General features: G+C 35.8%; 1 protein-coding gene across 8 annotated transcripts in view; it reads right to left on the reverse strand.

Annotated features, from left to right (window-relative positions):
* The window catches only part of cnksr2a (connector enhancer of kinase suppressor of Ras 2a), a 676,696-nt gene that overhangs the window by 433,975 nt on the left and 217,343 nt on the right, over window positions 1-25,378 (reverse strand). For all 8 annotated transcript variants that reach the window (XM_051926925.1, XM_028799452.2, XM_028799451.2 and 5 more), the window contains exon 3: window positions 24,842-25,044. In XM_051926925.1, the coding sequence (XP_051782885.1) occupies window positions 24,842-25,044 (203 nt within the window). The remainder of the gene's footprint in view (window positions 1-24,841; window positions 25,045-25,378) is intronic.

A 25,378-nucleotide genomic window follows, 5' to 3' on the forward strand; every position in this document is an offset into this window, starting at 1 on the left:
TGATTCCACAGAGTATTTCAAATAACAACACAAAGGAAAATGGAATTACCAAAAATTATGGGACCCTTAAACTAATATTGCTACACAACTTGAGGAAATCACGGAAAACAAGTGATTCCTTTAGCTCTTAGGGAGACTTCTGCACCTGTCCACCGGTAGTTTGGCCCACTTTTCCTGATCAAACTGCTCCAACTCCATCAGGTTTAAAGAGTGCCTTCTCCAGACTTTCAATTATTTCCATAGATGTTCAATAGGATTCAAATCAGGGCTCATAGAAGGCCACTTCAGAATAGTCCAATGTTTTGTTCCAAGCCATCCTTGGATACTTTCAGCTGTGTGTTTTGGGTCATTATCCTGCTGAACGATCCATGACCTGCGACTGAGACAGAGCTTTTCAACACTAGGCAGTACGTTTCACTCCTTAATGTCTTGATAGTCTTGAGACTTTGTTGTTGCCAGCACAGACTCAAGGCACTCTATGAGAGATGCAGCAAAGCAGCCCCAAAACATAACTTTTCTTTGAAAGTTTCAATTTTTTGTCTATGGACATAGATCTAGCTGATGTGACTTGTCAAACATCTTCCGTTGTGCCTCACATGTAAAAAGGACATTCTCCCAGAAGCATTGTGGCTTGTCAATATCCATTTTAGCAAGTTGCAGTCTGGCATTTTTATATTTGTCTTTCAACAGTGGAGTCCTCTTGGGACTTCTTCCATTGAGCCCACTGTCACCCAAAAAGTGACAGTGTGCAATCAGACACTGATGGACCTTGACTTTGGAGTGCTTATATCTATTTGGAAGTCGTCCTTGTTTTTTTTTTTTTGTCTGCCATTCTCACTATCCTTCTGACCATTCTGGGGTCTATTTTCCTTTTGTGGCTGCGTCCAGCGAGGGTGGCTACAGTCCCATGGACCTTAAACTTCTTAATAATAATTTCAACTGTTGTCACAGGAACATTATGCTGCTTAGGGATCATCATATACTGTAGCCTTTGACTTTAACATGCTTGTCTATAATTTTCTTTATGATCTCCTCAGAAATTCTCTCCTTTATTTTCTCTGGCTGAAGTTCAGTGTGGGGCACACAATGATACCAAACAATAAGGTGACTGTTTTTCTCCATTTAAAAAGGCTTAATGCACAAATGGAGACGTGTGTGATACTAGGGAAAAAACAGCTATTTTGAATAGCACACTAATCTATATATTTGTGATGTGTTCTAGGGGTAGCAACAAATGTGCTCAGGCCATTTTAGAATATGTTTGTAAGTAACACACTTCCTTTGCTTTACTAGATGACATATCAAAGGCATGCAGGTATACATGGGACAACTGCTTTTCATTTAATCACTCTTCAGGAAGCCTACAGTACTTTTTCAATGAGCAGTAAAGGTATCAACAAATGTATTCATGTCTGTATGTCAACACAGTGTTTACCAAGCAGCATTTTAAGTTGTCTGTCAAGATTAATACATCCTCCTTTTAGAAGAACACAAGCAATAAGAATCACAGAGATGACACACTGATAGTATCAGATGAACAATGTGTTTTGTGTAACAATCACTCAGACTTCTTGCACCAGTGAGTCAACATTAATATTTTGTAGTAGCTTCTCTACTCAGAAAGCGTAATGAATATTCTTTAATAAAAACAATTTTGTCCATGAGATTCTTCTATTACAGTATGTTTCATGAAGCAGGTTGAAAGTACTGAAAAAGGTTTTACTCAGTTTTACACAAACCTTAAATTTATCTTCTCCTCACAACAAATCATCACCATGCCCTACTTTCTTGCCTAGGGTATTCTCATTATCTGCTAAGCATAATGCGTCTTCTTAGTAATCTGACAGGAATACTGATTGCACTATTTTGTGCATCTCCCTCATGACATTGCTGTTTGATAAACATCTCTTGACATATCTACCTATATCTAATAGTGATTTGTTGATCACAGCTATTGCTTTTACTGTACTACAACAAAGGTATGGATTATCTGAACAGTACCTCATATTTGCGTCAGTCTAACAAACTGAGCACATTCCAATGCAAACAAATACACTTTTTCATTGGGCAAAGATGTGTCGCTTGTCTGGCACTACTCAGAATTGCTATAAATAAATAGTTTACAATTCTATTGAAGAATTTAACATTCTTTCTCTTTAATCACATTGTCTTTGAGAATAATAACATATTTACTGGATTTTAAAATTATTCAATAATAATAATAATAATACATCGTCTAATACATCAAAATCGCACAGCGCCTTTCCAATGCAGATTTCCATTAAAAAGAACCACCAGTATTCCATTTTCATTAACTACATACTGCACAAGTCCAAATGAGAGCATCCGTGATAAATTTCAGTAATTTAAGCAGTTTAACATACAGTAAATTAAGAAAATGTATATATGTATCATACAGTATATTCATTGCACATGTCTTCTTCAAACAACCTGACATAAATGTTCAAAGGTTTTATGCTGTTAGTAGTGGATTTTTACTTACTAAAAGTCACGCTATATCATGGTAACAGTTAGGTAAATACTATCTTGATCAAGAAGGACCTTCTGGCTGGTAGCATTAAAATACTATTTAATAACCCCGCAAGTTTCTGTCAAGTCCTATTAGCTATTTTTTTTTATCTCTAATTCATGTGCCTTAAAGTATAATATTGCCTTATTTCAGGTGTGATGCTATGCAAGTATTGGATTTCTTTTTATGTATAATTATCCTTTAGTTATTTTCTTCCACACTTACCAGGCTATCCCATTTAAACTTGTCAGTTATCTAACTATGCTATGTGAATATTTTTGCATGATGAACAAGCTGAATTCTGTAGCCACTTATCATGGTTAGTTATTTTAGTATGTCTGTTTATGAACTGTGCATTCCTTGGGCTAGATCATTCAGATACTTGGACATCGACATCTCCCCTTTCTTGCAGGACATTGTAAAGATCTTTGTCCTGATTGTAAGATCTTATAAGATATTTAAAAGTGACAAGAAATCCTTTTACTAATTTTCCTTTTTTCCCTTTTCTAGACTGGCAATTATCAAAATGAAGATTATCATACATTCAGTTTTGTTAGTGCCATGCTCACTCCCTTCCCCCCACCAAAATGAAACACTGATCAGAAGTTAGATTTCTTTCTCTCTCTGCCTTTTTCTGGAAAGGCAAGAGTCCTTACCATTAAAACACTGCATTCTCATTTGTGAGGAGTTGAATGGATGATTACACTGCCTTATTTAGAATTACACTATATAATTTAGCATTTACTCTGATACACCAATTGAGATGGTAAAACCTGTCTAATTAAACTATTCTTGGCAAACGCATCTGTTTTCCAGGTCAAGGTATTAAAACACGTGGCAGCATTTATGATTACTCTGGACTCAATGTTCTAGTTACTGAAGTCCAGGTGTTTTGTCCTTCTTTCTCCCTTCTTTTCCAGATCCAACTCAGATCACTCCTTAGTGTAAGCTGTGTCTCAATATCCTCCTTCTTCCCTTCCCTCCTGTTTTATAACTTTTGTTTATTACCTCTAAACTTAAAGCCAGACACCTCCTTATATGTAAGTTTCCATATGAAATCTGCCAGTGGTTAAATAAAATCTTACGCTATTTCCAGTCTATAAGTCCAGTCTGAATCCTCTAAAAGCCCATATATTTCATATATTTCTTTTCATGAACTTTTCTACTCTTACCTTCAGTTTGTCAGATGATGTTATTTTGGTTTGCTTCAAAGCCAATTTTAGGTCTCTTGATGGAAATCCCATCGATTTTCCCTTAAAAATTCCTCTTTCATCTAGTCTTATTTAAACAATTTGCTATGTGGATCCACAGATCATCTGGCATCAAGTTTTAGAATTGTCAGTCCCCTGTGCACTTGGTTGGGAGCTGATGTTCCCAAGGCCAGTTTTTAATTTGTCACTTTTTCAGTGTCTAATTTTTTTTTCTTTATATATAAATCAGATAGAGATTACAAATTCAGACGAGTTACAATAAAGCTATAATATAAAATTCCAACTTTCTCAATGGACAAACTTCTGTATTTATTCATGCTCAATTTGCTTCAATAAAAATGAGACTCTCTCCTGCATACATTTTTTCAGTCAACTCTAGCCCTCAGCCCCTTTACTCTTACTGGTCATGATTATTCCCCCCTCTCAGAATTTCTTAGGGAGGTAAGACACCTTGTCTTAATACTCAGCTTTGATACAAGACAGGTATATTTGGGGGTATCACCCTCCATAATTTACAACATTAGCATCATGCCTAAACTCTTCCTCTAACACATATAGTATATTCCCAGATTTAAAATCTACCTTGTGGTTTCTTATTAGGAAAAGGGTAGTCCACCCATGACTCCTACACACACCCTCCTTAACACCATTTAAATTCTGCTTGCTTCCACATGATCACTTATTCCCTATGCGCTGAGCACTTTGAGAGCGGTATCTCATAATTTTAGATTTATGGCCTCAGTGAAATTCTACAATGTTTTTCAGCAATGCCTTGAGAATTGGTGGGAGTCACATCTCATACCCAAAGTGAATGGACTGGGTATAGCTTCCCTGAGCAACTTGTTAAACGAGCTGGGTATCCACACATTTCTTAAAGCCTAAATACTCTCTTATACTTATTCTACTACTTATTATACTTCTATTTGAAGTTGAGGATAGTGTTCACAGCATATGGACCCCCAATATGTCCTTCTCAACACACTCTTCTTGCACTTTTTCGATCCTTCGACCCTCTATTAAAACAGTCTCTTCTCTCCATTTAACCCTCAAATTTGACTCTTACAACACTTTAGCTTTAAACTCTATCTGGTTGCATATGCACCAGAAGATACATACTGTATACTGACATCTTAAAATTCTATTCTCAAAAATAATCCTTAGCTTGTAGAAATCCAAATTACACAATAAACATTGTCAGTATCACACTGTTCACAGACTCTATACCACTCTGTGTAAGTGGTTCCTCATAGGCCTCTTTTTCTGACTCCTTCTGTTAACTTTGAACCTTAAATATTTCAGGAACATTAATTTACTAGATCTGGGAATGTATGTCATTCTAACATTTTCTGATCATTCATAGCCTCCTGCCTGTTTGTCTTTATTTAACTTTCAACATTTGCTATTCTTCTTCGGGACAATTGAGGCAAAATGAATTTTCACCTCCTACTGGAAAGAAATGTACCTGTTTCTTTGATTCAGTGGAAATTATCCTTCTGTAAACTTACCCACCTTGAATGCTCAACAATGAAAATCAATCTAGATTTCTACTTCAAACATGAGCGCTTGGAAAACTACGAGTAATAACAACCGTAACTGTCGTTAATTAGAGAAATTATAAAACTACTAACTCTCTTTCCCTATACACTATATCTTGTTCCCAAGTTTTCTCTGTTTAATTGATCTGTTTTCTGCACTCAAAGGAGCTAAACATGCTTTTTTCCTGTTCATATAAAAAATGCACTGCTTTTCCTTGCAGATGAAAATGTTTTATGCCTTTTGCTTACGTAATATTATGTTAACTAATGGGTAATTTCAATAATGAAAAAGGATTATAAAGTGCAAGTCAATAACGTGTGTCCATCTTTAGAATGCAATACTAAAGCGATTTACTTGTGTACACTGCTGTGTAATTTTTTCAAGTAGTCTTATGATATGCAGGTGTCTTGCAGGATTTGCTTATACATTTCTTTTGATTTTGGCTTCTTTTTGTTCTTTTCCATGCTCGTGATCACGTATAGCTTCAATTATATTGAGGTAACCAATCTAATACTATTAGGGTGCCATATGCATCTTAACTTGAACATGCAAAACAGCTGCTAAATATTTCTCTTGGTGTTACACAGCAAAGTAAATGCCAGTAACAAAATAACATAGAATACATAACATGAATAATCATGTACAGTTGCACTCCTGCTAAAGGCTTTATAAAATGAAAATATTTTAGGTTGGATGGAAGAGTTTAGAAATCAGAAAAAAAACAAATGAATCATATGGTGTTTCACACTGTGTTTTTTGTGTACCTAGTAGTTCATAGTGACTAGTAATGTTTCCTTGATAATAACTGAAAATGATGGTTACCCAGGTGAATGTAGTCTTTGATTAGATTTTTTGCACATTTTCAGACCCTCAACAGAGTCAGATTGATCAGAGTCACAAGTGGTGAAGGGATGCTTCTCAAACTCACAAGTAATTCTTTTTAACGAGGTCCTAATTGTGTTTACATAGCGTTTGTGATCATTGTCAAGCAGAAAGAATACGTTTTGCCAATAGGTAATTTTTCCCAATGTACAACATGATAAAACAAAAGCTATTTACATTTCAAGGCAATCATTATTCCATCAATTTTGACAAAATCCTTTTACCGGTGGCTGAAATGGACCATCCAACATAGCCGCTACCATGCTTCACAGAAGGCTGCAGACAGGCATCATCGTACACCTTGCTGACTCTACTTCTGACGCACTGGCATCTTCGTAAACCAAAAACATAAAATTTGTACTCTAAAAGACTTTTGCTAATGATTATTACTCCCTGCTTTATGTTATTTCACACAATAACATCTCTTCTATTTCATGTTGGTTTCTTAGCTGCACCAGGCCAACCAACTCTTTTTCCTTTAAGAATGCTCGATAGAGCTGAAGCTTGTATTTTAGTGCTGGATGCTGAGAAAGCGCATTACTGGACATTCCTCAGCCTTTTAAGGAAGTGACCCTTAGGTAGTGCTCCTTTGATGTAGACAGGCTTCTAGGTCTTCCGCTGCTTTTTCTGCCTTCAACTTGCCTACTTTCTTCATATTTATGACATTCTGAAGACCATCTCTTAAAAATCCAATCTGGTGCTCTAATGCTCACTAACTATAGCCTTGTTGATACAAAATTATGATTTTGTGTCTGTCAAAGTGTGTCAGCTTAGTCATTTCTAAACCTCTCCTAATGGCACCCCATTATTTGTGTATCAACTAATCCACTTATGTATTTCATAAAGTGCACCACCAGCCCACTTGTTTGGGCTAATCACCACCTTTTCAATTTGAATCAGGTATGCTGTTGATGGAAATTAAAAACAAACAGAATAGCTGGGGTGCCTGAACGAGAGGTTTGGGAGTTAAATCTGTGCTATTCTAGCTATCTCAAAAGTAACAATTTTTTTTTTGCCCCCAAAACTCATTTAATTATTTTTACCTTTAGTTGATCTAAATTTATTTCAACTTATTCTCATGTTAAATAGTTTTTTTTCATTAGCAAATAAACACTGCCCAGAGACCTCTAAGTGGCTTAAGGCTTTTGCACCATACTATAACCAAGTGATATTTCCTGAACACTATGGGCATCCCAGTTTAGACTACCAGTCTAAAGCACAAAGCACCTTTTGCACCACTCTAAAGTATCCCTAGGCTTTTTAATCTACTGTCATGCTCTCTAAATGGATAAGTTCAGTATTTTTCAAGTCAGTTATTTCTTCACAATCATGGTATATATTAATTTTCCAGTTGAAATTGTGTTCCAACATGAAACATTTTTTTAATTTAAAAAAACAAAAAAAAATTGTCTTTTCTTGCAGTTAACAATGAGAATGAAGAGTGCCAAGGTTGAAGGGTGAAACAAAAAGCCTTAAAACTTACTACATACATCCACTTTCAAGCAGCAAACATTACATTTTAAGAAAGCATGCCTTTTACCTTTATGAGGCATCCCTAAGATAACAAAAAGAAACTGGAAATAATATCACAGATTCTACGTACTACTTTCTCAAGGTAAGGATACATTTCTTGCTTGTTTGTCTGCTTCCAGCGGTCATCATGAGTAGAGTGTGACAACCCCAGGCTGAACCTCCCCCTATATTACATTCTGTATTTAACGTGGCCTAGGAAGACAATGCACGCCAAGAGGGAAAGCAGTAAACTGAAACATGAGTTTCATTGTGCTGTGTACACATAACAATAAATCTAGATTAAACTGGCTACACTGCACTGTATTTTTAATAAAAGCCTTAGACTTTTGAAAGAGGCAAAGCCACCTTTGCTTTTGCGTGTCTTTGGCATGCACAATCAAAAAAAATAAATTCAGAAAATGAAAAAAAAACAGATTGAAGCACCACAAACCAATTCATAATTTTTTTTTCATGATTAGTCACTCTTGCTAACAGTACTGTAATAAAAAGCTGCAAAGAAAAAAAAACAGCTGTATATGGTGTATAAGACTAATAAGACTAAAAGAGAATCTTAGTGTGTATGAGAACATGACGGCAACCATTAAGAAGGATATTAGGGAGGCTAAAAGACAGTTGGAGAGGAATATAGCTGATAAGGTGAAAGATGACCCTAAGAGATTCTTTCAGTATTTTAGTAGTAAAAGTACAGTCTAGGAGGAGGTGAAGTGCAACACATATAGTAAAGGGGAATTAAAAGATACAGACAGTAAAATAGTGGACGTGCTAAACTTGCATTTTTCTGAAGCCGAAGAAGGAGAAGGAGAAGAAGAGGGGGGAGACGTGTCCGGAGGCAGGAAGAGAGGAGGAAAGTAAAGAGAGCAGAACTGAGGGTAGGAACTTTGAATGTTGGCAGTATGACTAGTAAGGGGAGAGAGTTAGCAGATACTGTATGATGGAGAGGAGGAAGGTTGATATATTGTGTGTGCAAGAGACTAAATGGAAGGGGAGTAAGGCCAGGTGGATTTGAGGTGGATTCAAATTGTTCTATCATGGTGTGGATGGGAGGAGAAATGGGGTAGAAGTTATTCTGAAGGAACAGTATGTTGAGTGTTTTGGAGGTGAAAAGAGTGTCAGGCAGAGTAATGATTATGAAGCTGGAAATAGGGGGTGTGATGATCAATGTTTAGTGCATATGCACCGCAAGTTGGGTGTGCAATGGGTGAGAAAGAAGATTTTTGGAGTGAGTTGGATGAAGTGATGAACAGTGTACCCAAGGGACAGAAAGTGGTGATTGGAGCGGATTTCAACGGGCATGTTGGTGAAGGGAACAGTGGAGACGAGGAGGTGATGGGTAGGTATAGTGTCAAGGAGAGGAATGAAGAAGGTCAGAGGATAGTGGATTTTGCCAAAAGGATGGACATGGCTGTGGTGAATACGTATTTTAAGAACAGGGAGGAACATAGGGTTACGTACAAGAGTGGAGGAAGATGCACACAGGTAGATTACATTCTATGCAGAAGAGATGACCTGAAGAAGATTGAAGACTGCAAAGTGGTGGCAGGGGAAAGTGTAGTTAAGCAGCATAGGATGGTGGTCTATAGGATGACGTTGGAGATCAAGAAAAGGAAGAGAGTGAGGGCAGAGCTAAGGATCAAATGGTGGAAGTTGAAAAAGGAAAACTGCAAGGTTGAGTTTAGGGAGGAGATGAGACAGGCACTGGGTGGTAGTGAAGAATTACCAGACAGCTGGGAAACTGCAGCAGATGTAGTAAGGGTGACAGCAAGAAGGGTGCTTGGTGTGATATCTGGAAAGAGGAAAGAGGAAAAGGAAACCTGGTGGTGGAATGAGGAAATACAGGAGAGTATACAGAGGAAGAGGATGGCAAAGAAGAAGTGGGATAGTCAGAGAGATGCAGAAAGTAAACAAGAGTACAAGGAGATAAGGCACAAGGTGAAGAGAGAGGCAGCGAAGGCTAAAGAAAAGGCGAATGATGAGTTGTATGAGAGGTTGGACACTAAGGAGGGAGAAAAGGACCTGTACCGATTGGCTAAACAGAGACCAAGCTGGGAAAAATGTGCAGCAGGTTAGGGTGATAAAGGATAAAGATGGAAACATACTCACAAGCGAGGAGAGTGTGTTGAGCAGATGGAAAGAGTACTTTGAGAGGCTGATGAATGAAGAGAACGAGAGAGAGAAGAGGTTGGATGATGTGGAGATAGTGAATCAGGAAGTGCAATGGATTAGCAAGGAGAAAGTAAGGACAGCTATGAACAGGATGAAAAATGAAAAGGCCGTTGGTCCTGATGACATACCTATAGAAGCATGGAGGTGTTTAGGAGAGATGGCAGTGGAGTTTTTAACCAGATTGTTTAATGGAATCTTGGAAAGTGAGAGGATGCCTGAGGAGTGGAGAAGAAGTGTACTGGTGCCGATATTTAAGAATAAGGGGAATGTGCAGGACTGCAGTAACTACAGGGGAATAAAATTGATGAGCCACAGCATGAAGTTATGGGAAAGAGTAGTGGAAGCTAGGTTAAGATGTGAGGTGATGATTAGTGGGCAGCAGTATGGTTTCATGCCAAGAAAGAGCACCACAGATGCAATGGTTGCTCTGAGGATGTTGATGGAGAAGTTTAGAGAAGGCAAGAAGGAGATGCATTGCGTCTTTGTGAACCTGGAGAAAGCATATGACAGGGTGCCTCGAGAGAAGCTGTAGTATTGTATGAGGAAGTCGGGAGTGGCAGAGAAGTACGTAAGAGTTGTACAGGATATGTACGAGGGAAGTGTGACAGTGGTGAGCTCTGCGGTAGGAATGACGAATGCATTCAAGTTGGAGGTGGGATTACATCAGGGATCAGCTCTGAGCCCTTTCCTATTTGCAATGGTGATGGACAGGTTGACAGACGAGATTAGACAGGAGTCCCCATGGACTATGATGTTTGCTGATGACATTGTGATCTGTAGCGATAGTAGGGAGCAGGTTGGGGAGACCCTGGAGAGGTGGAGATATGCTCTAGGGAGGAGAAGAATGAAGGTCAGTAGGAAAAGACAGAATACATGTGTGTAAATGAGATGAAGGTCAGTGGAATGGTGAGGATGCAAGGAGTAGAGTTGGCGAAGGTGGATGAGTTTAAATACTTGGGATCAACAGTACAGAGTAATGGGGATTGTGGAAGGGAGGTGAAAAAGAGAGTGCAGGCAGGGTGGAATGGGTGGAGAAGAGTGTCAGGAGTAATTTGTGACAGACGGGTATCAGCAAGAGTGAAAGGGAAGGTCTACAGGACGGTAGTGAGACCAACTATGTTATATGGGTTGGAGACGGTGGCACTGACCAGAAAGCAGGAGACAGAGCTGAAGGTAGCAGAGTTAAAGATGCTAAGATTTGCACTGGGTGTGACGAGGATGGATAGGATTAGAAATGAGTACATTGGAGGGTCAGCTCAAGTTGGACGGTTGGGAGACAAAGTCAGAGAGGCAAGATTGCATTGGTTTGGACATGTGCAGAGGAGAGATGCTGGGTATATTGGGAGAAGGATGCAAAGGATAGAGCTGCCTGGGAAGAGGAAAAGAGGAAGGCCTAAGCGAAGGTTTATGGATGTGGTGAGAGAGGACATGCAGGTGATGGGTGTGACAGAACAAGATACAGAGGACAGAAAGATATGGAAGAAGATGATCCTCTGTGGCAACCCCTAACGGGAGCAGCCAAAAGAAGAAGAATATAAAAAGGGTGACCAGGCAGATCCAACTAACTACAAGCCAAAAAGTTTAACCTGCATCACGGAAAGATTCATGGAAGGAATTATTAAGGATAACATTGAGCAGCACATGGCAAATACAGGAATTTTTTCTAAACAGTCAGCATGGATTCAAAAGACGGAGGTCATGTTTTACTAACATGCTGTAATTCTATGAGGAAGCAACAAATGGATATGATTAAAGTGGAGCATATGATATTATTTATCTGAACTTTCAGAAAGCATTTGATAAGGTTCCAAATAAGAGGTTGGGCATCAAACTAAAATAAGAGAAGTGGGAGTTCAGGGTGATGCTTGTACAAGGGTGTAGAATTCGTTAAGACACAGTAAGCAGATTTATAAATGATTTGGATAGGAATATAACTAACAAGCTGGTTAAGTTTTCAGATGATAGCAAGATAGGTGGATAGGAAGATAATATGAATTCCATTAAATCATTACAGAAGGACTTGGACAGCATACAGGCTTGGGCAGATTTGTGGCAGATGATATTTAATGGAAGTAAATGTAAAGTTTTACACATAGGAAGCAAAAATGTTAGGTTCAAATACACAATGGAAGGTCTGAAAATCGAGAGTACACCTTATGGGAAGGATTTAGGAGTCATAGTGGAGTCTAAGTTATCGACCTCCAGACAGTGTTCAGACAGAACACTTACATGTTCCTTAGAATGAACTGAACATTTTAAGCATTGTACAGAAAAGAACAGATGAAAAACACATAATAATAATAATAACACATAATAATAACACATAATAAGGACCATGAAAAGTGTCTAAACGGGGGAGTTGGTGGTACAGAATAGATTTTTAAATGACATCACTGCAGTGGTATTCATAAAGGTGAATTAAAGATGGTTCATTCAAAGCTAGAAACTGCTAAAAAATCACCATTAACAAAAATTAGTACTGCCTCATTATACAGTGGATTTGAACAAATATATACCAACAAAAATGAAAAAGTTACTAATTACTTTTACTCACTCAAAAGCACTATCCTTTTCCCTTTTCTATTACATTCTGAAAAACAGCATGTCCATCACGCTTTATTCTGTTCAATCATGGCTTGGTCATGGCTTTGTTTAATTTTTTATTTCCTGTTTGTTTATCTTAATTAAAAAAGTGTACAACACTTATTAGTGATTGGTACTGCAAGCTTAATGACGATATGGATGAGAACAGTGTAGGCTTTTTAAAAAACGGCAAGCCTATTCATTGATTTAAAAAAAAAAAAAAGTAATCAATTCTTAATTTAGATTTATTGTCACATATTGTGTACACAGTAAATTAGAGTACACACTTGGCCAAGTGCATCAAACCTTCACAGTACAGCTGCTTGAATTTCTCTTTGTAGATTATGTCAAGTACAACATCATAACAGGTAGTGGTAAGCAAAACAGCTGAGTTTCCTTTTGAATATGTTACACTTCGTGTGCAAGCTTGCAATAGCAAAACTTACTAAAAGTATGTATTTGGGGTTGTGAGTTTTTGGAAGAAGAGGCATATAGAAAGAAAGATTGCTCCTTAAGGGTTTGGCAGTACTACATAAACCCCTTTAGGACCAATACGTTTCTCAGAAAATGTTACAGATTAAAATAATGATAAAGTGTCTTTGTAAATGCAACATGTATAAACAGAACCCATACCCCAACACCCAAGACATACTCTAAGAGAGAAGCTAGACAATTAAAATGTTGTCCCAAAGTCATTGAAGAAAAAACTAATTAAATAAAATGGATCAGATGCTTCCTTTGATGACAATCCACTTTTGACAATACTCTTAAACTGGTTCAGCACACAAGGTTATGAAAAAATGTAGTCCATTGAAATTGTATATTGTGTACACCACATTGTGAGAAGTAATAAAAAAAACTACAGAATAGGGAGTATGAGATGTAAATGAGGTTATTTAGTTCAACTTCAAGCACTCCTTGTACACAAGAATGGTACTTCATTCCCTACTTCTCTCGCTCTCTTTCCCAGCTACACTCACAGCGTTTGCTAATCTCATCTTTTTTCATATTCACCAAACTTTCCTTCTTACACTTCGCCTCTGCAGACAGCCTTAATTTGCATAAACCAGCATGCCCGAATTCACTGTTCGAACGCTTGTCACTGGTGATGTGATAAAGGAACGCAGCACCACAAAATTTCGATCAAATCAGTAAAAGCACTTTTGATATATTGATATATATCGAAATGTCCTTTCTCAGCAAAAACCTAGTACACCCTAGATGTATCATCCTGCCAAATTTCAGGTTTTTAACTAAAATAGAGGTTTTGTTGATGAATGAGTAAGTGAGCCATTCAGTCAGTCAACTCTGCATTATATTTATATATATTTAATATATATGGAGAAATTTATAATATATTTATATATATACATGGCATGGGTGGTTACCTTCCAGGTAACGCTTTGTGGTTGGTCTGCAAGCCGGCAAACATCCGCCACGGTGCCCTCTTTCAGTTGCGAGAAGCAGATCATAGAATGTTGCAAAGTTTTACTGTCAAATAATGCAAAGAGTACGCGACACATGTTTCACCCTAATTCTGGGCTCATCAGGCGTACACACTCACGGCATTCATAGGGATAGATATATATATATCAGATAGATGCTTCACTTTAGAACACAATTGCATGTGGCAAAAGAAACACAGGTGGGCAAAAGCATGTTTACAGTTGCAAATACACAAAACACTTTATTCTTATGTTATTTATTAAATTATTTATATTATTTGTCTTATTATTAAAGTGTGCTTGGGTGTAGCAATCATAACCAGTATGTATTTTTCCATACAAAAATGTAAACCTACTATTGCCTAGCCCTGTATATACCATGATTGTGAACCAATAACTTCAACTTGAAAAACACTGATTTAATTAAAGGATGAGTTCAATCACTGGACTTCATTAAACAAAAGCTAAGAAAAAAGTGTGGAGCATGCCATGATATGCCCAGGAGTAGCATCATTGTATGTTACATTTCTGACATACAACATATAACATGCAACGTGTGAAACCTTTCAACTGACTTATGACCTTTGTCCATGGTTACTTGTCACACAGATTATATACAGTACTTCAATATAATGCTCTTACTATGGTAGATTGAACTTTTAGTAACTCATCAAATCTAATGTTATTATAAAAGCTTTCTGAAGTCAGACCAAAGAAGTCCCTGAATAAAAAAAAATTCTGGATTTCCTTTGTCTATTTTGAGTTTATTTTAGAACTCTAAAGATTGAGAGTGAGCAAAATAAAATTATACCAGTCTGAAATGTCTCACACTTATCTGTGTTTATGTGCTGTACCCTCCACATGTAATACTAAACTCCTACGACTGCTATGAATGTACAGTGCTAAAGACTATAATCTATGTCAACCTCTGTGTGAAAACAGATTTGACATTAAGAAAGCTGGGGCAACAGAACTATAGATGCAGCTTAGATTTCCTCTCAACTGATACAAATAACAAAAGCAAAAAAGGAGTTTATTACCCAAGTTCAAATTTCTCCATTGGCTCCCAATGAACTTTAATGTTGGCTTCGCATTCCTTCTTTTAACTTGCAAAATAGTGAATGGTTTAACTCCAATTTGCATTACCTTACTGAATTATTATTGCTCATTTACCAGGTGTTTTTTCATTAATTCCAGTATAAGATACAGCATATAAGTTTAAAAAGGTTGGGAGCATGCAAAGTTGAATGACTCACTACTCACTCATCAACAAAAATACTTTTTCCTCTTCTAGTTTAAAAGCTGAAATTTGGCAGAATGGTACATTTAGTGCAGTAGGTATCTACTAAAAAAGTACAATTCAGTATATCAATATTTAGTTGTAAATGTCCACCAAGACAAGAGAACAACTAAACAACTAAATAAACAAGAGAAAAACTAAATACCCAAAAATCTCAAAAATGCTTTTACTGATTTGATTGACATTTGGTGATGCTATGGAAAAAATGAATTTAACCAACCAGTGCTTTTTTTATTTGTCAATATTTATGAATATTATGCTAATATACATGCTATGCGCTGGACTCTCTCTCTTTCTTCGTCAAACTGCCCTGCCCTCTCTCATACAAACGCAGCAACAAGACGGCAGCACACACATTAAAAAGTGAGGAGTTTGGGTCTAAAACTGATACTTCTAGGCCTAGATGTTACTGTCAAATGTAAAAGCATAAAAATATATATATTTCCATCATCTCTAAAACACATATTTAATATGTAGAATATGTTTCATGTGGGAATTTTTACATATTAATATATTGGGAAGATGTTGGCATCTTTTGAACAACTGACTGAATCTACTCCATGCAAGTTAGAGAATATACAATAGGAAACAAGGCAAAATTTGTAACTCTCCCTCACTATCTGGTTTATAAAGAGGCATTGGAATTATTTCTTAACCATTTCAGGTCTTTCAGAACAGACAGAAATGAGAATAGGGAGTTTCAAGAAGATTTTCAGATAATATGTGAAAATCAGCTCTAGTTAAAATACTACTTTCTGTCTGTGTGAAACATAGTGTAAATACAATTCAAAACTGTAGACGTCACTCATTTCTCTTAACTCTGACTAATGTAAATGTATCCGTGTCAAGACCCTAAGAGATCTGGTCAGGCACCTACACAAATGGCTCATAAGGTTTGGGAATGTACCTGCTTAGATCCTACTGGAACAAAATCTTTGCTCATTTATCAGATAGTATTGGGATCACAATAGTACCTATCTTTTAAAGGCTCTATTTTGGGGTTATATGCTGACTAAATAATCTACTGTGATTATTCATGATATGCTGCTAGGATGTTGACTTATTTAACTAGAATAATACCATCTAAACCAAAAATAAGTCATATTTACTTGAAATTGAAAAAAGATGAAATTCACTTTATTACTAATAATGTAAAAGACTTTTTTGAATCTCAGAAGCATTCGTTCAACTTGCCCTCTATTAACTGAACAGGCTGTACTGTTGCTGACCTTTTGGATATTTGTGTCTCCAAGTGATTACTTGAAATTTTATTTTTTATTTTCTCTTTTCTGTAGAAGTAGGAAAGTGAAGATGTGTAGGAAGTATGTGAAGATACAGTATGTCTTATTGATCTGTAATGTATGCATGCAACGAAACTGAAAAGAGAACACATTAATAAAATAAAAACAGTGTTAACAAGTATGAAAAAGACTGTTGAAAATCTTGTTTTAATGACCATACACAATGTGTTATCCATCTGTACTAACACTTTAACTTAAAATTGTATTAAGAAAAGCACAAAGATGTGAAGAATACTGAACAGGCTTCTTGTGGTTTCCCATATTATTATTATTGTAATTCTGGTATTTCTAGTTAAACTCAGATTATACGTCAATAACCACTGGGCAGTGTTCTTCTCTTTCATCTTTTAAATATGTCTCTCACAAGGTCTCTTTCACTTTACCTTTGGAGGGAAAGCTATTACATTATTAACCATTTTTTTCAATCTATACTATTTAAATAAACTACTATATAAATAAGAGCTTTCAGCAAATTAAACCATTATAAATGACATACAAAGTAAAAAGTTTAGTCAATAAGTGACACCAGTTAAAATGACTAACAGAGTGGAAGGAAAAAAAAAACATTATTTCCAGACATTGTTCATGGCAACATGTCTGCCTATAAAGAATTTCTGGTTGGCTGAAACATGACTCCTCCTTGGCAAAAGTTAACACTGGAAAAATGGGCATGCTGCTGTTTAGCTCAGGGTGTTACTGATGAAGATATACTGAGATAGCTAAAAAAAAAAATGCAATAAAAATCAAATGAATGTAATCAAATTTTACTGAAGACAGTAATAAATTACCTGTTGTTCAACGTGTAGAGCTTCAATGTCCAGTTAGCTAAAACAACATTAGAAACCATAAACAAATGAGAGAAGATGGTGATAAATGAATGTCCAGTCCATTGGAGGTGTAGCTGATGATGAAGCTAAATGAAAGAAATTTTCACATCAGTGATAAATTAGTGATTATGCTGGAATATGTCAAATGCCTTAAGAGTGTGAGATATAGAATAAAATTACATTAGGATGCGACCCACATCAAACTTTGCGTAATTCCAATACGATGATGAAATTATATGTTCATCCATTATCTGAATAAGCTTTATCTTATATGCGGTCACAGAGAGCGGAAACCAATCCTAGGTGCAATGGACCAAAACCTGGAAGAACCAATGTATTTCTGAATCCTTAGCTTTCAAAAAAGTTACTAATATTAGAGCTCAAAAATCATAAATACATAACATTTAAAGTCACAAAATAAAAATAACGATGTTCACTGCTGGCTTACTCAGCATCTTTGTTTTGATCTGATTTATCTTATTGCTTAATGATAATTTAATACTTTTTAGGAAAAAGGTAAAAAAAATAAATAAATAAATCCAGCATCTATTTCATACACAATCCAAGGAGAAACTGAAACCATGAATGTATATAATTTAAAGTGGACAAGGCATTCCTGAAATTCCTTTTGCAAAACCATATACTGATCACTGAGTCCTAAGAACTACAGAGTGGAAAAAGCAAAGCCTGCTTCTTAAATAAGTTCATTACACAAAACTCATTTTATTGCGCAAAACTCTGAGAAGAGACTTGTTAGCATTTACAAATGCCCTACACAATTTTTTCCAATGTTAAGAAACTGTTAGCAAAATGATTATTGTACTTTAGGATCCCTATTCTTGTTCAAAATCAATATAAGTAGCAACTCTCTGGAATAAGATACATTTTGAAAGTGATCTAACAGCTATAAGGCAGATTACTGCAGTGTTGTCCTAAAAACAAATGCAATTTGCAGTTTCATTAAAATTCTCCATCGGTACTAAATTGATTTTTCAGAAAACAACATTTCATCCCTCATTTGTACAAAAACATTCTAATTTTTTTACTGAGAAACTTCCCCTCGTACAAATGTAAAGATCTTCAGATTTAATTTAATCTTTTCTTAGCCTGGATTTTCCTCTGTAACAAAGTATGCCAATAATATCTGCACTCCAACTCAGTGGACCCCATGAAAGACTCATATATGTACAGTATAAGTACCTGGACTGAATTATTTTATTGTTCATATTTTAGTTGTAAATCACATAACTTACAAAAAATTTCAGATTTTGAAGCCATTGATTAAATAATCTGATAGCATTATACTTTAAACTGAATGTTAAAAAGTAACAAATGAAAACTGAATTTATATACGAAAAGCATAGTCTCTTTCTTAGCCCCATATATGATATTTAATAATAAAAACAATTTAATTTTGTACGCCAGACAATTGGACAAGTTATATTTGCTTCCCATTTGGAAAATAAATCCAACACCTTAAACATTTATTTAGTAAAATGGTTTACTTTTAATAAGTGAACTATTTATACAGTACAAATATTCTTTCCCATAAACTGATCTATTTATAGATAGATAATTTCTGCTACATACATTTTAACTAAGGTATTATCATCAATTTTAAATTAAAATGTGTTTCCATTAAATGAAGTATATATCATAGAGTATATAATGATTTTGAAAATAAGCATGTACACAATGGCACCTTTCAAGAACTGAATAAATTATTACAGTTACTGTATGTCATTAAAAAGCATTGAAAAAAGAGGTCTGTGAGTCACACAGAAACTCAGATATACAGCAGTGTGTATTAAACGCGCTTGAACACACACAGAGGCTGGGCTTAAAGAGATGAATTCATTATTTAAATAAAATATCTAAACTCTTTGTCATATCTGTAATAGCATATTAAAAATACAAAATTACATGTTATTATTATCATATAATTCAGCAACACTCTATAGACAAAGTTATTGTGGCTCTAAAATTAAAATAAAAAAGCAATGTATGGCTTTACATATTAGTGCTTTCTGTATGCACAACATTTTAAGCTGAACAGTTTTTCCTGGTAGTCAAATAAAAAGATGGCAACCCACAAGTCCATCAGGGATTGTAGCCATTACATTCATTTCATACAAAAGAAAAAAAAAAGCACATCCTGGGTATCTGCTCAAAGAACATGTAATAATGCACTCTTTTTACAATGAAAAGAGTAATCTTTAATAAAAATTTAAGTGAATCAAGACAAATCACAGTATTCCAGTTTTTTGTCAGTAATATGATGAATGCTTTTTTGGATATATTGTAATCAAACAATCCATTATCTACAGTTTCAAGCCAGCTGTTACGGTTAAGAGCTGTGAGAAACCCGAGTCTTATCAGTGGGCAAAAGGAATGATCCAATCCTGAAGAGGAGTTATCATGCAAATGCACCTAGACATCCTAAATCTCTCATGACAAATCAGTCAGATTACCAATCAGTATTTGAATTGTAGGAGGAAATCCAAAAAATAGCAAGGACAGTACATGCAAACTCCTCAATGCAGGCACTTTTCATAACAAATGACAACTGTAGTCTTCCTATTAATGCTTTAGCAATTTGTGACAAAGAAAAACATGGTTTAAATTACAACATCAATTGTCAAAGAGGCTATCTTTCCATTTCCTCGACATCCAAGTCTCCAGAGAGGTTTTTGAAGACTGCTGTCAAAATGTAAAACAGAAGCAAGGTAAGGTCAAAGTTTGTCCATCCTCATCTAACTCGCTCCCCATCTGCTCTTGGGCATTTTACAGTATGGTACAGGTCATGCCAGTGTCCTTCTCTCTTCCATAATCTTAAAAATAATCATCAGCTAAAAAAGAACTCAATAGAAATGTTTTGAGCGCATATCCAAGTTAGCTGAATGAAGACCCCTAGGAATAAGACAATGACTGCAAAGAGAAGAATCCTGGTGTGGAATTATCTAGATACACAGAAAGAATATTTGCTCATTAGTATTATATTTTTATTTTTCCAGCGCTCTTCACCCTCATATCACTGTTGTATAAGTGGGCTATGAATGTAAAAAATATTCAGTAAAGGATTAAATAAAACCATGCCCATAGAAATATCTTGCTCTAACAAAGATAACACTACAGTGCAGAAATGAATCTTCTGTACACCTTTTACTGGAAAAAAGGGATTAAGAGGATGGGTGAATACACATACGGTCGTGTAATACAAGTGCCTGAATCCTTTTGGTATTATACAGGTTTTCTTTTTTTTTCAGTTTTGCCAGAAATCAATTTTAACAATATCTAGCCCTTTAAACCAACCAGGCGTATTGGAGAGAATGGTCTCCTCTACTTTGCCAAGCATCTTAATTTTTTATTCATTATTCATATATATTAATTTAGTAAACTTGTATAATGCTAGCCATGAGCTGTGCTATTCAAATTTTTTTTTGTTCAGTCTTTCTTGGCTGCAATGTATCATAAACATCTACACAAGTAAATATTTACACCATGTGGTGAATCTCCATTATCTCATCTCGCTAATAGGATGGACTTCTTTTAAAATACTATCTATGCTTTAAGTTGTCAGTAAAGTCTAAAAGGTATGGAACTGAAGTAGTATACATTTCTACAGACTGTCAAAACAGTTATTGCTGTTATGACAGACACTCCCTGGATTTCAGTTGTATATTATGTGTAATATATGACTACTAATTAACCAAACAATCATTTTTAAATGCTTGAAGAAAATACAAAATTCTGTTTTGTCTTTTTTTAATCATGGTGTTTTGTAGAAGTTTGATGCTGAATGAACAAAGATGGAAAGCCACTCACCATACCAGCTGATTCCCTCAACTGACTAACAAAGAGACTATAAACTACAGATGAGCTCCACAGAGCAGTTCATATTTAAAAAGCAAAGGGCTACTTTTTCTTACTGGTCAGAAACCTGCCTGTATCACTGATGACAGTGGAAGCTATCAGACCAAAAAATATGTGTAAGATGTTCATGGAAATGAGAAGTAAGTACAGTCAAATTAGAGGGGGAACTAAAGAAAAAAATGAGATGACCAGAATACAAAGTGAAGAAGAATGATCTGAAATTTTCAATTCAATGTTAAATATTCAAACTGTAAAATAAAAATAGCAGTTACAGTCCCAGTGAGGCTTTATGCAAGTGTATTGCCGTTGATATAAAGAGGCTTCAGTAGTATTTCTTGACACACTTAGGCTGAATAATTCATTGGTTGCAAGTCCTCAGTGTTAGTTTGTCAAAGAGAGGATGTACAGCTGTGTTCATAATGGCACTCGGTTTTGTTTTTCTCTCCTTTGCTATGACCTCCATGGCATCCAAAGTGCACCCCTTAACTATGCCTGCCCTTTTAATCAGCTTGTTCACTCAATGGGCATCTGTCAGACAGTTATCATTAAAAATAATGGAACAACAAAAAATTAGAAGAAAAGCAAAAAATTAGAATAAAACATTAATATAAAATTTAAACTCAACTAAATATATGTGGAACTAGCCATGTGCGCCCAACTACGTTGCACGTGTTAAAGTTGTCTGTGAAGGGCTCCCTGCTTAAACGTGGCTGCCAGTCGTGAACTGGGCTCTTCGTCGCACAGCATTATGATTTTTTATAAGGGAAACAAAATTACAAAACAAAACCCTTGGACATTGATTCAATAGGAACGGCCTACTCGGAATCACTGTCCAAATAGTAATTATGTGGTGGTGGAGGAGCATTTCTGCTTCTCTCCGTTCACAGTCCGTCTCGTTTTCATGACGCTGTCGTTTCCTCTCACAATCTCTTCTTAACCTTTCTCCAGTCTCGCAGGTTGCTTTGTGGCAATCCAAAGAGTAAAGAAGAACCAATGCTTCTTTCTTGAACTCCAAACGCCGACTGATGGAAAATCACAGAAGTGTGTCCGACTTATATACTCTGACTGCCGACTCCAAGAAGTGGGTCAACATTCGATTTGGACGAAGTGCTGCCAACGATGGTCGATAGAAACACAAAAAACCAGTGTCTCGACAACGAAGCAGGTGTCGACGCCAGATCTAAACACAAAGAGTGGTGTCGACAGTGTTTGTAAACAAAAGTAACAACCACGGTGTTGTGTATTCAGCCAGTACAAACAGCACGTAGTCTGCTTTAGTTCAATCCTCTTTAATCACCACACGCCAACCTCATCCAACGATCCTCCCCCTCACTTTCTCTCCTCCTCCATCACTACTGCCCTCTACTGAACACAGCAGGAACACCACACAAGGCCGTGAATTCGCGGACAAACAAAGATCAAGATCCAAATGAAGATTATATATAAAGATGGTGTGTAGTACTACTGCCTCACAACTCAGGAGTCTTGGGTTCAAATCCTAGCAAGACTGCTGTCAGTGTATAACCTGCACATTGCCTCTGAATCTAAGTCAGATTACTCTGGGTACTCCCAAGTTCCACCTGTTTCAAAAGATTACTTGGGGACACTGGCTGAGTACGAATTACTGCATGAGTGGCCCTTGTGATTGGCTTGCACAATGTTGCTACATTTCAGTTGGATTAATCAGGTGTAGATACTGTATGGACGGATTGATAAGTGATTTAAAAAAAAGAATGTGAATGAATATGTATACAAGAACTTTGACACATACAATGGAAGTACTAGCTAATAGCTAAACTATCACAAACATCACAACATCATTTTCAGAACATCAAGAATGCATCTGAAAAATGAGATATTAAACGCATGCATAGACAATGTTTACATTTACACTTTCATCCAAACCAATGGAAAATGAGGAATTTTAAATGCCTGAACACTACAGACTTAGATCAATGGATAACAAACACAGGATATTTCCACAGTTATTTATAAAATAGTCCACAGTTATTAAAAAAATAAACCCACTAGACTAACTTTCACAAATATACTAATGAGAATATAATTCTATTTTGAGTATGTTTCTAAAATTATCCTAAAAAAAACATACAGAAGCTTCCAGGAAAGGCTTTTGTTATGTCAGCATTTGTACAAAAGTTTACTAATACATTTTGAAAAAGTCAGTAAGTCAATAATACATTACATTATACTTATTACGTACAGTACATGTAATTCAGTCAAAGACATATGAAGAGTTTTAACAGTATTAACACATTGGTTTGATTTTCCCCAGCTACAGTTGCACCAACATATCTCCAATTCCCTAATAACAACTTCAAATGCAAGGGAAAGTTAAAATGCATTACAACAGCAATTTACTGCAGGTTCCAAACTGTTACCGGAGTGATTATTACAGCACGTTGAACACATTTTATGTGCATGATTTTATGTTTATGCAACAGTGCAACATTCTGTACATATAATTCCATATTAACCACCAACCATTAATTTGCTGAAAGCGGATTGCACAGTCTCACATAAATACTGTAGGAAGAACATTTTTTTGCTAAATTGAACTGGACTACTTATTTTAATCTACTTACCCTAATGAGTTGGCTGACATTTTAACAAAATGGAAAACAAATAAAAAAAATAATAACAACAAAAATAGTAAGTGACAACAATGCTATATTCAAAATTTTTTTTTTTATTTTAATTGCTTGTTCCACATACGTTGCACACTTGTACCTGGCTACTGTGCAGTACAAAGTGCATTGCAGCATTAAGATCCATCTGACACCAAGGAAAAATATACATGATTTATAAAAGTTACATTTCATTTTGTAAGACAGATCCCAATTCACTGTCTTATCAAGCACCATGCACAAAGTCAATTCATACTTTATTTAAATGAGACATAATATTGTCAGTAACTGCAGCACACAATCTTAATATTGCTTAATACAACTTTATCGTTTTATCATATATGGTATGTTTATTTTATTGATATGTGGCTTCTGTCATGTGACCCAAGTTTGGATAATCAGGTTCATAAAACGAATGAGTAGATGGATGAATGGATCTGCTACACAAAAAGATAATGCTGCTTTCTTATTATATATGAGATGCTGGATCTGCATGCAAAAATTATATTCATGCCTCATGGTAAACATAGTGATGAAGCATTTAATTATTTACACTGTAAACGTTAAAAATAGTTTACTAAGTAACCACACAATGCTCAAAGCTAGGTACCCTAAGAGAACACCTTCAAAATGTCCAATGTACCTTTCACTTCACAGAAATGAATTCCTTCTACAAAAGTCTAATGCAGTTAGTCCAACATAACTCACACAAACCATAACTGAATAATACCAAATTGTAACGCCTAGCACTAAGGCATTCTAAATTCTATATCAGGGTTAGTATTGTTGGAGTTTTAATAGTAATACAGCAACATCTAGAAGCTTAGAAATTTAGGAAATCAATATTTAAATTAACTACCAAAAATATCAAATTTGCTTTTCTCTTTTTTAAATTGCTAAAACCAAGAGAAATGATCAGCTACTGGTACTCCAATAACATTACACATTTATTAATTATCAATCTACTGTGCATTAAAGTGTGTCAAGGACTATCTTTATGTCTCAAGCTTACCTATCCAACCAGGCCAAAAGGCTCTTTGCAGCTCCAATAAGGTCAACGACAGATGTTAAGAAATCATTTGGTAGTTTCCTTGTAGTCCTGCCATCATAATGACCACTTCTTCTTCTTCCAGTTATGAAGTTCTGGAGATTTTTTGCAGAAGCATTCAGCTTATGTGAAAGTGTCTTAAGGTTTTCAGTTTCCAGACCATAATTCTAAAAATGAAGGAAAAAAATACAAATTCATTAAAAAATTAATGTTATGGAAAGGGTCTGACAGACATGCACATTTTTTTTTTTTAACACGAAAAAATCTCTCTCTGAAGAGAACTCTAGTAGCAGTTACTGATTTTTGCATACATACCTAGGAGCTCAAAAATGCAACTACTGTTGAATTTGTCTACTAGATTATAGATAATTAAATAATATGCAGAAAGGGTTGCTTTTGCAATTTCATAACAGCAAACTTGTTTTCTCACTCTAAAGTTATGGTATACATGTGTCCTTTGACAGACTGGCATTTCATCCAGGGTTACCTGCTGCTTTACCC

The sequence above is a fragment of the Erpetoichthys calabaricus genome, chromosome 4, assembly GCF_900747795.2.
Source record: "Erpetoichthys calabaricus chromosome 4, fErpCal1.3, whole genome shotgun sequence".
Classification (NCBI taxonomy): domain Eukaryota; kingdom Metazoa; phylum Chordata; class Cladistia; order Polypteriformes; family Polypteridae; genus Erpetoichthys; species Erpetoichthys calabaricus.